The 14142-nt window shown below is 40.2% G+C and overlaps 1 protein-coding gene across 2 annotated transcripts; it reads left to right on the top strand.

Annotated features, from left to right (window-relative positions):
- The first annotated feature begins 3119 nt into the window (after nt 1-3119).
- On the top strand, nt 3120-14136 carry atg9a (ATG9 autophagy related 9 homolog A (S. cerevisiae)). Of its 2 annotated transcripts, none has more exons than XM_040137855.1 (20): nt 3120-3271; nt 3599-3654; nt 4743-4894; nt 5068-5111; nt 5258-5322; nt 5471-5620; nt 6260-6401; nt 6529-6669; nt 6811-6931; nt 7122-7297; nt 7418-7540; nt 7834-8021; nt 8833-8986; nt 9718-9897; nt 10064-10276; nt 10408-10640; nt 10795-10912; nt 11039-11309; nt 11833-11978; nt 12080-14136. In XM_040137855.1, the coding sequence occupies exons 3-20, from the start codon at nt 4792-4794 to the stop codon at nt 12086-12088; spliced, it is 2577 nt and encodes an 858-aa protein (XP_039993789.1). In that variant the 5' UTR covers nt 3120-3271; nt 3599-3654; nt 4743-4791; the 3' UTR covers nt 12089-14136. The 2 variants fall into 2 exon arrangements, with proteins under 2 accessions (XP_039993789.1, XP_039993788.1); XM_040137854.1 differs by having other exon boundaries at nt 3120-3266.
- Nucleotides 14137-14142: the final 6 nt, after the last annotated feature.

Genomic DNA, 14142 nt, shown 5'->3' on the forward strand with positions numbered 1-14142 from the left:
CTCCCCCCGGCTCGACCACCACCCAAGCACCCCCACCTGCCACGCCCCACTCCCAACCCCCACCCCACTCCACGCTAACCCAGCACCACCCATGGGTTGCATGGCGGCATGACAGCACGTCTTTGGACCAAATTAGATGTCAATGTAACCCCCTTAATTCCCGACAGACAGTGGGGTAATTTAATCAGGGGGCTATAGCCTGCAGCAGAGCACACATGCTTGTAGACATACACACACGATAGTCCAGACATATTATATCTTACAATAACACGAGTAGTCATTCAAAGGCAGATCAGGACCAAAGAGATCTTGTATTTCATACGATTGTGTTAATTAAGTGTTAGCAATAAATTCAACATAATTCCAACATTTCAAAAAAACATTTAGTAGACAAAAGGAGGTAAAAACTGCCCTATTTTTCATTTATCTTAAGCCCTTTATGTCAATACTGCGTGTCGCAACTTAATCTCTGAGCTAATGCTAAACTAATCAATGTAAGACTCCTGTTGTTGTTTGCATTTCACCCGTTGGGATCAGCAAAAGGGGCAAAAACGTTTTAACTCAGTCAGGGAAGAAAAATGATCTGAACTTGTGTAGTTCTGCAACATCTGCAATTTTACCCTTAACATTTCCTGTACAAATGAAATGAAATTAAGACGTTCACACATGGTCTATCAATAGGTGGAGAGTCATCAACCAATTTATCAGAGACACTGGTTTATGGCAAGCAAATTTGATTTATACAGTATATTATTTCAGTTTCTCAGTTACTGTTTGGTGTTTATCAGCCAGTTAACTTCGTTGTGACAGATTCTTTCTACTGGATTAAGTTGAATGAAGCCTAATCCTGGTCAAAACGGATTAAATTACCCAGATCACTATAATAACTGGATTACACCCACTCCCCCCTGACTCAAGACACCCCTGCCCTTTTTTAATATCTCTAACCAACACACACCGAAAACAAACAGACACACTGCCAGAAATGGTTACATAACGGGAAAAATGAGAGCAAAGATAGATGGGATGAATGAGTGCTTTACTGAAGAGGTGTGACAGAAGGAGAGACGTTCAAAAGTAACAGAGGAACGAAGAACTGCAGAACCTTCAGATTGTAAACAGCAATGATGTTGTGTGAGCATATTTGTGAGTGTGTTTGTGTGATTGTGTTTCTGTTGCGTCTCTTTCTGTCCAGCTATCCAAGTGTCTGTGTGTGAAAACAATGAATTAATTCCTCTATGGGGAGACTGGTTAATGAAATCATCATTACTAAGTTCAATACACAGAAGTACACACCCACACACAAACACACACACGCACAAAAACACACACACGTGGCCTACACACATACACAGCGACTGGTGTTAAAAGTGTAACTAATGCAGTGACACAGTGAACAAAAGCCCAGCTGTCACTCCAGAGGCTTAGCAATCATAAATGAATATTCATCACAGCAGAGAGCGACAGAAGGTGAGTTTGGCTTTGCAAAGCATCATTTTTGTACTGTGGAGTCAGCTGCTGGACCTCATCTACTGTGTGCTCGTCAAAATTTGATTCGCAGAATCTTATGTGCAAAAAAAAAAAAAAACTGAACATATAAAGAGTCTTGGGTTACCAGCTACATTTGACATAAAGAAAACAACGTTTCTTATTTAACATTTTTAAATTAAGCATGTAGATGGAAACCACTCCAAATATTATCCAAGAAGGAATAGCTGCTTCGATTTTTGGGTTTAGTGGGGCTCCAAAGTAAAAACACATGGTGCTAAAATCTCCAACACAGAATTCTGCGTGGCTGCATTGATCACCAATCACCAACTTCAGGTCCCTTTGGGGTGGAGACTGTAAGCCCTGGGCTGCAGATAGGGTCATTGATAGGTTGATGTTGGGGATGGGGCTTATGTAAAGTATCTTTCTCTTTAATCTTGCACAGATTTAAAAAAATAAAAATAAAAATTTAGCAATGCTTTTCTTTAAGGGTCAATAATTTCCTTACAATTTTCAAATTTCCTGGGAAATATCAAGGAAAGAACAATATAATTCAGACTAAGATAGGGAAAATAGGAATTTATCTTAAAAGACCTGCTCAATTTAAGCCCAAGTAAATATTAATTTATTTTTAATTTATTATTGGAAATTCTATTATATACAGTACGATAAATTTGCCATATTTGCCTGCAGACAAAATCCCCATTTTTGCATGTCAAGCTGACCTACTGTGCACTGTCTACAACACTCTTTATGTTACCCTGGTAATTCGTTGAAATTATTTTATTGGAATTGTATCAATTTCCCACCGTCTCTCTTTTCCCTATAAGTAATATATATATATATCAATGTAAGACTATATATATATATATATATATATATATAATGTTCAGTTTATGTTGAAATTGTTTGCAAGATTATAATATTTTTCACCCCAAATATATCAGAGGGTAGGCTAAACAACAGAAACAGCTCTCTGTATAATGTAGTACAGTTGAACCGCAGCACAAACTACATCCTGAAAAATGATAATGCAGTTGATGCAAAACCTCTATAAAACAATTTCAATAAAAAACTGAATATTATAACCTTCAAATAGGAGGATTTATTGCAGAAATGTTGAATTAGAGTGCATTAGTCTTGTCCAAGTGTTGCTAATATATTGCCAACTCAGTGTAAACATTATTAAAATATTAATAAAGCCTAATAAGCCTAAGGTTATATATTGGAGATGACACGTCATCCATGTGATCATATAGTAGAGTTGGTCAAAAGTAGTATTCTAAAGATTCCTTTTTATTTTTACTATATAAGATGATAAATAATTGATCACACAAAAATTGAAAAGCTGAGTGATAACAGGAGATATCACCCATATTATTGATGTACATGTAAGACACTACATGTGGCGGCGTCTGCGCTACTAAAAACGACCAGGCGGTGGTAGCAGACACCTACTTCATGAGCTCATCATGGAGAGTCATACAGGGCGTAATACTGACGTCCAGACTATACACAACACTTTCTTAGAGCCCGCCTCTGAACGAACCCGATTGGCTACCGGGCCTACGGTGGGGAGAGCTCATCATCTGATTGGATGGCGTCCGTGCCACTCAGCTGTGGCAGACGCCACACAGCTAGCTGTTTCGAAAATGAAACTGGCTTGTGTTTGAGTTCGAGAGGGAGCCAAGAGAGAACGAAAACAAGACGGTTAGCAGATACAATACCCGGGGATCCCGTGTGGTAACGTGACACGGCGGAGGCAGGGGGACCGAACGGTAAGGTAACTCCATGCGACGGGATTTGGGAGGTGGCGTTTTTGTTTTCCTTTTTTTTTTTTTTTTTGAAGGAGGCAGGCCTGCGCTGTCAAACCACGACAACAACAACAACAAAAACACCTGAATCAGTTCTCCCGTGCCATAGCTAATTACCATTTCTAATCATCAAAAGTCAGCCATTTCTCTCATTGTGTGTGGACTTAACCTTGCGCTGCGCTGTACGTTACCTCCGAGGAGAAATATGGCTTAAAGCCCCGTCCTACAGTCTGTTGTAGTCCAAAATTAGACTGTAACAGACAGCTTTAAAGGAAATCTCCCTTCCTTTCTTCCAGCTGGGTATGTCGAGTAAACACCAGAGCTGGACAGGACGCACTGCACTGCAATGGAGGTAAGCACATTTCTTTAGCTGACATAAGCCGTACCATGTCTTTGCTTTGACGCGTGTCCAGGTTTATTGTATTGATTGAATCTTATAAGGACCTGAGGTATCTCTCCCCAACTCCATGTCAAAGGAAGTACCCAGTCCTCACACCAAAAAATGGTGGTGTTACTTTTGAATAAGCCTAAGGTGCCATCTTGAAGAATGTTTTGACTCTTTGTAAGTCATTTTCTTTGTACTTCATTGCTACCAGGTGCCATTGTTTTGGCATTACTGGACTGCAGTGTTGTGCTCCATAGCATGTATTTATGGTCTCAAGTCAATAAATAATGAATCTAAGGAATCTCTTTGGGACCTACTGGTAGTATCAACATTTATCTGCAGGAGCCAGATATTACGACTTTTGTTAAAAATACCCAATTGGTTCATTTCTGTCTGGCCTGCAAGGGCAGATGCAACATACAGGGGCTATACCACAGCTTTGATATGGCGTTCACACCAGATCCCCATTCCATTTAACATTGCTGCTTAATGTTTCCCAGGCCGTTCACTACATAAAGAAATTGGCCATGCTCTTTGGACACATTTGTATACACATATGTATACTTTTGTTTACAATTTAGTCCTATGTGAAGCTAGTGCAGCGTGTACAGGCTTCAGTATTGAATAAGAAAAGTGCCCTTTAACCAGGACATCTAGTTTTGAACCTCTTTTGTTAGCAAGAATCCAGCTGTAAGCTTACAGCTCTATCACTGATCCCGACCTCTGATCTCTCCCCAGAAGGAGCAGGCAAAAATTGAATTTTTCTTAAGGGATCGATATTAAATGATGAAAAATTCAATAATGAGTTATACTCTTTAAAAATCAAGGCCAATGTTGATGTTTAGGCTTCAACGGGGTCTAAAGGCTGAACTTCACATTTTTCATAATTTAGGGTGTGTTTCCCACCAACATGTGATGTGTAAAGCTTTGCTTTTCTCCAATTTTCATATTATATTGCTCTCTAATTCCCTGCTCCTCTCCATCATTTGTACTATTTGTCTTCATACCTGTACCACTTTTCCCCTCATCTCCCCCTGCTTTTCTCTGTTCTCCAGCCTGTAGCAGTAAGTTTGGCTACTTGGTGAGACTGAGGCTGCTGTCACTATGGCGCACTTTGACACAGAGTACCAGCGTCTAGAGGCCTCCTACAGCGACTCTCCCCCTGGAGAGGAGAACTTGCTGATGCATGTGCCTGAAGGAGCCAAATGTATGACTGACATACACTGACACTCACACTCTCACACACTCACACACACACACACACACAATTTCTAAAACAGATAATTGACTTATCACTCAGAGAATCACATTCTTTTATTTTACTCAGACAGTGATGCCTAACAAGAACCCCAATACTAATCTGCAATAAATCTTTTGCAGCCCAGTGGCACCACATAGAAAACCTGGACCTGTTTTTCCAGAGAATATCCTTTTACATGGTTTTGGCATTTATTCCTTGCCTGTTATGTTCTGAGAATTGTGCTTTCCTGAACCTGGCACTGTGAAAGTCTCAATACAAGTAAGGTTTCTAACCGCTGTTCTGGTAATAGTAGTCCTTAACGTTCTGCACGTCTATAATCTGCATCAGAAGAATGGATTCACCTGTATGCTGCTGGGAGAGATCTTTGAGCTGGTGTATGTATCCTATCCATCATAAATTCTGTTTTTCACACAGACTAGTATCTGACTTTCATCTATGGAGTTTAATGTGTCTTATATGTATGTTTTCATGTTTCCCATTTCCTCCTGTCTCTCCACTTTTCTCCTTTCTTTTTCCATCCAGTCAGTTGCTGTTTGTGGTTGGCTTTACAGTGTTCCTCGCTAACTGTGTAGATTATGACATCCTCTTTGCCAACAAGTTTGTAAATCACACTGATTCATCTAAAGTCACCTTGCCTGATGCCTTCCTCCCAGTGAATGTCTGCAGTGCCCGGTGAGTATGACAATGTTTATAATAATTGTACATAAGTATATGTACCTTTCTACAAGTGTAATTTCCATTGCAAGTGTGGTGTAGCCGAGGATAGGTCAAATGATTGTTCGGTTAAGGCAGCTTGTTTTTAGGATACAAGAATCCAGTGACACACCTGTAAAGAAAGAGCAACACTGTAACATTCAAGTACAATTTTTACATTAAGATGTGATATAAATCATCAGGACGGACTGTTATTTCAAGACTTGTGTACTGGGAAATGATTACAATGATTTCCCCTTTTGTTTCTTACTTGTTTATCTCCTAGTCATACCATTTGCGTAACAGAACATAACTCAAAAAATGTGATGTTTGATATTTAAAATATGAGAATAAAAAGAATGCAACCCTAGCACGTTCATCTTTTCAAAGTCGATTCACTTTCTTTTATGTGCTGTTTGTTAATAGTTAATAATAACACTGATTTCAGTTTTTGGCATACCCTTTTATTGTTATAGTACTTTTTCTGCTGTGTAGGATCTGTAGTCACTGATAAGGCTAAAATGGATTAGCAGTTAAGTTATTTACCCTTGTTGATCCTGATGCTGTTGAATAAACATGTTCACATTGATTGATAAAAGTTCATATTTTCTCCCTTAGTATCCAAGACAATGCATTTGTGATCTTTGTGCTGATGATATCTGGGGTGTTTTGGCTACATCGACTGGTCAAATTCATCTACAACGTCTGCTGTTACTGGGAGATCCGATCCTTCTATATCAGCGCCCTCAAGATGACTATGGTGAGACAGACAAAATAATGTCACACGGTTTGTTCTGTTGATGTTAAATGTATCCAGTAAGATTTATTTTATTATCATAGAACAACACATTGGACCCTCTATCCTTCACTGTGCTTTTTCTTCTCAGTCAGAGCTCCCCTATGCAACGTGGCAGGAGGTTCAGGCCAGGATAGTGGAGATCCAGAAGGAACATCAGATCTGCATCCACAAAAAGGAACTTACAGAGCTTGACATTTACCACCGCATTCTCCGCTTTAAAAACTACATGGTGTGTTCACTTGCGATGTAATGTTAATAACACTGCTAACATTAACGCTGTTGCGACAGTATTCATTTTTAACTTATCTACCTGAAAACACAATGAAACAGTGTGACTTCGCATCAAAGCTGTCTTCCTGCACTTCTCTAGGTTGCCATGGTGAATAAGTCCCTTCTTCCTGTTCGATTTCGACTTCCTGTACTCGGAGAGTGTGTGTTCTACACTCGGGGTCTCAAGTACAACTTTGAGCTCATCTTCTTTTGGGGGCCAGGTGTGTGTATTTTACACACACAGGAACATAGAATTCATTCTATATGTACAGTATGTGTCTGCATTTCTATGGTGTCTTGTTCAGGTGAAATTATGCAAGCACTCATATATTTGCCTATTTGTCAAGAATTACAAAGCTGTCTTATTTTTATCCACGTTTTTTTGTTTGTTTGGTTTTCTTTCCTCTGTAGGCTCTCTGTTTGAGAATGAGTGGAGCCTAAAACCAGAGTATAAGAGAGGAGGCAACAGGCTTGAGCTGGCTGACAGGCTAGCATCCCGTATCCTGTGGATTGGAATTGCCAATCTGCTGCTGTGTCCGGTCATTCTGGTGTGGCAGATCCTCTACGCTTTCTTCAGCTACACTGAGGTAGTTTCTCCAGATGCGGATAGAAATGCCGAACAATTTACTTTTTTGTTTAGTGCTCTAGATAATAGTTTGTTGTGTGCGTGTGTGTGTGTGTGTGTGTGTGTGTGTGTGTGTAACTAGGTGATCAAGCGCGAGCCTGGTTCTCTGGGAGCGAGATGCTGGTCTCTCTATGGTCGCTGTTACCTGCGCCACTTTAATGAGCTGGACCACGAGCTCATGTCACGCCTCAGCAAAGGCTACAAGGTCGGTGGACTAGCACATCCTCTGCCAATAGTTGATGCTCTTAAGTTGCTTCTCCTCCAGAGTTTATAATGCTGCCAGATTTTATAACACTTACGTGTTTTTTTTTCGTTAAATAAATGCAAAGAATGTGTACATGGCAGTGCAGAAAAATCACACAACATGAAAATGGTTTTGAATAAATGTCATGCTTTTGATTCTTATACTGGTGCTTCTCATCCATTGCTTGTAGAGTTAATAATTAAGTCTGTTTCTTCCTATTCCTCTTCCATTTCTTTTGTTCCTATTTCATTCAGGCTGCTTCCAAGTATATGAACTGTTTCCTTTCACCACTGCTGACGGTGGTTGCCAAAAATGTAGCATTTTTTGCTGGGTCTCTCCTGGCTGTTCTCATCGCCCTGACCATCTATGATGAGGATGTTCTTGCAGTGGAACATGTTCTCTCGTCAATCACACTGCTTGGAGTGTGTATCACAGTCTGCAGGTAGGGGTTAGTGTTACCCTGTTAATCTGTCTGCTATTCTCATCTCTCTAAATACACACATTTGATTTAATGATTTTATTTATCCAAAACATTTTATAAACATACAGATGAAATGTTTAATGATAAGTCAGGATAACACAACAATCCCCAAATGCTTATTTCCCATTATGGTCCAATGGAATGGGAAAGCAGAGGAGTGAATAGAGGGTAGTAAAGCCTACAGCAGCTAATCAGTGCAACTGTATAAACAACTAAAATAGCTAAAATACATCACTAGATCCCCACTCTTTTTTTCTAATGTATTACCTTCATCACTGTAAAACAGATATTAAATTGCAAACATCAGATAAAAGTATACAGCATGAATAAAAGACACAAATCTTCACAGAGAAAGATAGGGTATGTTATCCACGAGCCATTTCTTTATCGCGCTTTTAAAGCTCTCCCGACCTGTAATCTCTTAAATGCTCATGGCTTACTCTGCTGTATAACTGATGAGTATAAGAGGGTTTCCTTCCTTATGAAGCTCCTGACTCATTGAAATCTGCATTAGCTCTGAAGTGAAATTGTTAAATACTGGGGAATTCATTACCATGAACTGAGTTCTACCTGTGTAATTCTATTTTGTAATTCATTTAAGACACTCAAAGAGCCATAAAAATTTCTTAGATTTTGAAATATAGGATATAATTTTGTTTTTTTGAGATCCATGCTCAGACTTACATTTCAAAGGTAGAAAAATCTTTTTTTTTTTTTGCCTAGTAGTCTGACGTTGTTTAGATTCTGTTCTGTTCCACCACTCTCTCTTTAGGTCATTTATTCCCGATAAGCACATGGTGTTTTGCCCTGAGCAGCTGTTGCGGGTTATCCTGGCTCATATCCACTACATGCCTGACCACTGGCAGGGCAATGCACATAGATATGAGACCCGTGACCAGTTTTCCCAGCTCTTCCAGTACAAAGCAGTGAGTACAAATACTGAACTGGGAAAAAGATCAAGCTTTAGAATAATTACATTGGAATTGACTTGTCAAAACTGTGTTCTATAGGCTTTTTTCAAGATAGACATTTTAATATGTCATAGCATAAAAAAGTGAGATTCAATTAATAGTACTAATGATGGCTGTCATGGACAGGGCTTGTTAGAACAGTTAAATGCAATCAGGCTATCATTAATGATATTAATTGTGCTGCTCCTGCTATGACCAGTGAAAAATCTTTGCCATGAACAGGGCCCATAGTTATATTGACAAATCCTCTCTGAACATCTGTTTCTATTTAACTGTTATTTTTCTAGAGAATATTGTCTGAGTACACACAGATTATTTTCTCTAAAGACAATACTCTCACACTGTTACATTCACATCTCAAAGTAGACTTGTAAAAACCATGGATCTCTGCTGTCGTCTATCAAGTAGATCCACTGAAGAAATGGGGGTTTCACTGCCATGTTGTCGGTACTTAGGGGAAGGGATTCAATCTCCACTCTCAAATTTTCACAGCTGCTGGCAGCTTTAACTCTTCCATCCTAGAGTCACAAGTGCTCTTCACTATCTCAACCGAAACTAATATGTAATTTTTAAAAAGCACATTTCAACTTTTGAATCAAATGTTCGGCATACTTTTGGTCCCACTTTGCTCAGTCCTTGTCTGCTATCAGACTAATGTTAATGTTCCCCCATCTGTTTTTGCCCAGGTGTTTATTCTAGAGGAGCTGCTAAGTCCAGTGGTGACTCCCATCATCCTCATCTTCTGTCTGAGGAGAAAGTCTCTGGAGATCATTGATTTCTTCAGGAACTTTACAGTGGAGGTGGTTGGGGTGGGAGACACCTGCTCCTTTGCTCAGATGGACATCAGGCAGCATGGACACCCTGCGGTGAGAGACTGGACTGCCGCATTACATGAAGACACCCTTGTAGACATGTATTTAACGTTCTTATGTGTAAACTCTGTGGCGTGCATTAGGTTAATTAATTCAAAAGTGAAATATGAGTGAACGAGAGAGCGTTCTGTGTCTCTGATTGGACTCTTTCTCTCCCTAGTGGATGTCAGAAGGGAAGACAGAGGCATCTATCTACCAACAGGCAGAGGACGGAAAGACAGAGTTATCTCTGATGCACTTTGCCATTACCAACCCTCAGTGGCAGCCTCCTCAAGAGACAACCCACTTCATCAGCCAGTTGAAAGAGAGGGTTCACAGAGAGGCCACGGGGGTTCCTGCAGACACACATCCACTGTCACTGTCAGAGTCTGAGGTATGGAGATAAGCTAACAGTCATTACAGATATCACAGAGGCCCTAAGTAAAATTTCCTGACAACTTCAGAGGTAAAAGTGGATTTACTCTCTTCTCTCCTACCCATTATCTGCCTCTCTCTCTCTTATAGCCGAGAAGCCTCATTGCAAACCTTTTGGCAGGTCCCTCTACACTGGCCTCTGTTCATTTTGGCAGGGACAGCTCTTTGACCCATCACGCAGCAGCTGGCATAAGCGATGGAGCATCTGCCTTGCGCTCCCTTTCCCCAATCAGCAGCAGTTTGCACCTGAGGAATAGTTTGAGTTCAGCTCATAGGGCTGCTGGTCACACTACAGCCATGAGCAAGGCCATGGCAGGCTCTGGGTAAGAAAATACTCCTCAACTCAAGTTTTTTTACAGGCTACATTTTCTGTCCAACACTAAATATTCACTGAGCTGCTGTCTTCCTCTAACATTTTACTTTCATTTCATTTCATTTTCTCCACATTTTTTTTTTTTTTAATCTCTCCTCCTGTAGGACTGATGCCCGAACTGTGAGCTCGGGCAGCAGTGCATGGGAGGGTCAACTCACCAGTTTGGTCCTGTCAGAGTATGCCTCCACTGAGATGAGCATCCACGCAGTTTACATGCATGAGGTAAGTGTGCATGTGGACACATGCGAGAGGTGGGCTTGTTATTCTGAATATCTTACAGAACATCTACATCTTGGGTCCCATGCACAATACCTCCAACAGTAACCGTATTTTTTTTTGTCCTTGTAGCTTCATAAACAGCAGTCCCGTGGCGAGCTCTCCCGTCACACCTGGCACAGGCAGGAGAGTGATGAAAGCAGTGATAGCATCCCCGATGAAGTGAGGAGCCAACCCAACTCTCATTCTAGAAATTTCCCCCGCTCACACACTTTCCCCACCACAGTTCCCAGTCCTAGTGCCATTCCCACTTCAGCCTCAGCCACTAGCAGTACTACCATGGGCCAGGAGGGGGCATCATCGCAGGGCAGCAGCCATCGACGCTATAGTGGACCTAACACAGGTATTTGTCTTTTGGGCTATCTCTCCATGTTTCACACCACACTTTGGAGAGCGTGAAAATGATTTTCACCGGCTGTTCCTTTTATATATTATGTAATATAATATTTTTGATATTACATATCTCTTATCTCTTTCTAAGATTATTGCACTAGGTCCTTACTTTTATCATACTGTCACAAAGGTTCGGCACACTTTGCAGCAGCATTTTTTTTTTCCTATGAATGAAAACACGTTGATAGAAAATGTGTACATTTTAGAGGGAGACATAGGATCAGTTTATGACAAGAAATGTTGTATTAAAAGGAGATTTAGTATGTACAAAACATTCTCAATGCTGATGCAAATGCGAGTATCTTGAGTTTCTCAAATCTACCTCAGTTTATCTCACACTGGCTTAGTATAAGAGCTATGGGGCTTTCAGAATATTTCATTATTTGTAAACCAGCTGAGAACACAGCTGTGCAGGTGCTACACAGATCAGTGTTAATTGCTGACACTTTTCAACCATGCTTTCTGTTTTCCAGACTCTTTTGGGGCAGGGGGCAAGGTAGTTAGGTCAGCCCGTGTGCCCATGGGAGGGTGGGCAGATGAGGGTCAGGCAGCTCCACGACACCATGAGCCACTACCAGAGGAGAGCTCAGAGGATGAAATGCCTCCTCGCATACACAAGGTGAGTGCTGTTTGTCTGTGAGTGGGATGGCATTGTTAATTTGCCTGTGTGCACTGCAAATAAACACACATTTTTGTTCTCTCTCTCTCTCTCTCTGTCAGGTTACATAACCAAGCCATGTGAATACGTATCAGCGCCCCACCCTCCATAGATAACGAAACGCACATCCTCATCCCTGACCAAACCTTTCTCCAGGATTGACCATCTGATCTGACACAGATGAAGATGGAAATGCGAAAGATGTACCATGATCCCTACAAATACTCTAGTAGTAAAACCATGTGAACAAATTTAGATTGATGTCGCCATCGGCCGTTAAAAGACACAGTGAGCTTATGACTTCCACGACTTACTAAATGACTTTGTGCAAGCCTAAACAGGCAAATGGGATAAATGTCTGAATTTGTGTATCAGAAGAGGACCTACAAGATCAAGTTATTTCCAATAGCCATTGATAAAGTCAGATTACACTATACTTTTTTATAATGTCTAAAGATTACATAATGAAAATGCACGTGTTGCTGCGATGTAACAAAAATTCTGAACACTCAGCACTGCTGCCATATAAAAATACAAATATGATCACAATAATCCAAATTGTGCTCTTCTACAAATCAAATGGCATGAGAAGTGAAATTTGAAGAATGTATTGTGTCTTTATATCATCAACAGCATTCACGAAAATGTGTTTAGAAAGATGTTGGTAACACAAAGACTTTCATTATGTATATCTGTTCTTGTACCAATTGCAGAAGGCATCCTGCTCCGTGATCTGTATTTCAGCTTACATTCAGCAGCTTCGTAAAACAAATGGAGGCCTCAACTAGTAAAAAATTCAACTGAAACTTTTAAATCACATATTTTACTCCTAAGAGGGTTTTTTTTTTTTTTTTTTTTTTTAATTTAGTTCTGCGTTCATTGCATTACCAAGTTCAAGTGAATTTTCTAAAATGTTCTGAAACTTTTCCTCAAGTTTGGCGCCGTTTGCACAGATACATGCTGATTTTAAAGATAGACCGTACAAAGAAGCCTGGTATTGTGCATGCACACATGCACTGTGTAAATAAATTTTATCAGGTTAAGGTCCCAGCAACCATACAGAATACTGGAGAGATATTGTGTGAAAGCACATTTTAATCTGATTTCACCGAGGTTTTTATTTACCATTCTTCATGTTTCAGCAGACTAGCTAAAGGGTGCGGTAAACAAACAAGGCTCTTTTAAGCATGTAATACTGAGTTCTGTGCCATACAACAAGCGCCCTAGCACAAGTGCATGACTATCATCCACTCATCTAATGAAGAGATGTGACTACATCACCCTACAGCAAGAATACTGACCATCCTCCACATCCTGCTTAATCACAGCATGACCTCCCTCTTCACCCGTCATTAAGCCGCAGTTCTTTAAAAGAAGAATGATGCACTTTAAATTTTTGTTAATGCAGAAGGTGTCATTTAACTTGGATTGTTTGTATGTTTTCGTATATATATATTTTCTAATTATTTAATTTATCAAAAGGGATGTGCCATGATGACCGACAGTTGTGAGTCGAGGTCGTGTTTTCTGTAGCTGATTTGGATCGGGACGAAGAAGCACTGTCACACCGCTGTACTGAAAATACGGTCAAGGATGCTGTGAATCCGTGCGGTACAGTTAGATTAAAAGTGACCACTGTTGTTTCGCTTGGTTATTTGTTTTATAGATCCTGTAAAATACCATTTTGTACAGCTGTAATTTCACCCATTAAAGACAAGGCAGTGATTTTGTGTGTAGACTGAAAAAACAACTCACAAATGTGAAGGTCTAGAGAGGTCTAATGATGATGAATCCCTTCATTAACAGTAGGCCAAAGACTGATTAACTACTATTGCATTGTAGAGTCGCTTTAGCCTCTAACGTAACCTTTTACATTTGCGTTCAGTCTGACGTTACTAAGAACTAACGGCTAACCCGTTAGCTTTTAGCGGCTAAGCCGCTAGCTGTTAACAACTAACCCGCTGAGTATACGGCTCTCTTGCTGCTTTGGGTAACCGCCGAGTGTTGGCTGAGCACAGAACGATGTGTTATATGATATTATCTGTAAACTTATACAAGATATAACTATCATGAAATGTAGTGATTTGTTTTTTCTTCTTATTTAGATTATCAACGAATTCTGACA

Source organism: Xiphias gladius, chromosome 10 (genome assembly GCF_016859285.1).
Source record: "Xiphias gladius isolate SHS-SW01 ecotype Sanya breed wild chromosome 10, ASM1685928v1, whole genome shotgun sequence".
Lineage (NCBI taxonomy): Eukaryota > Metazoa > Chordata > Actinopteri > Istiophoriformes > Xiphiidae > Xiphias > Xiphias gladius.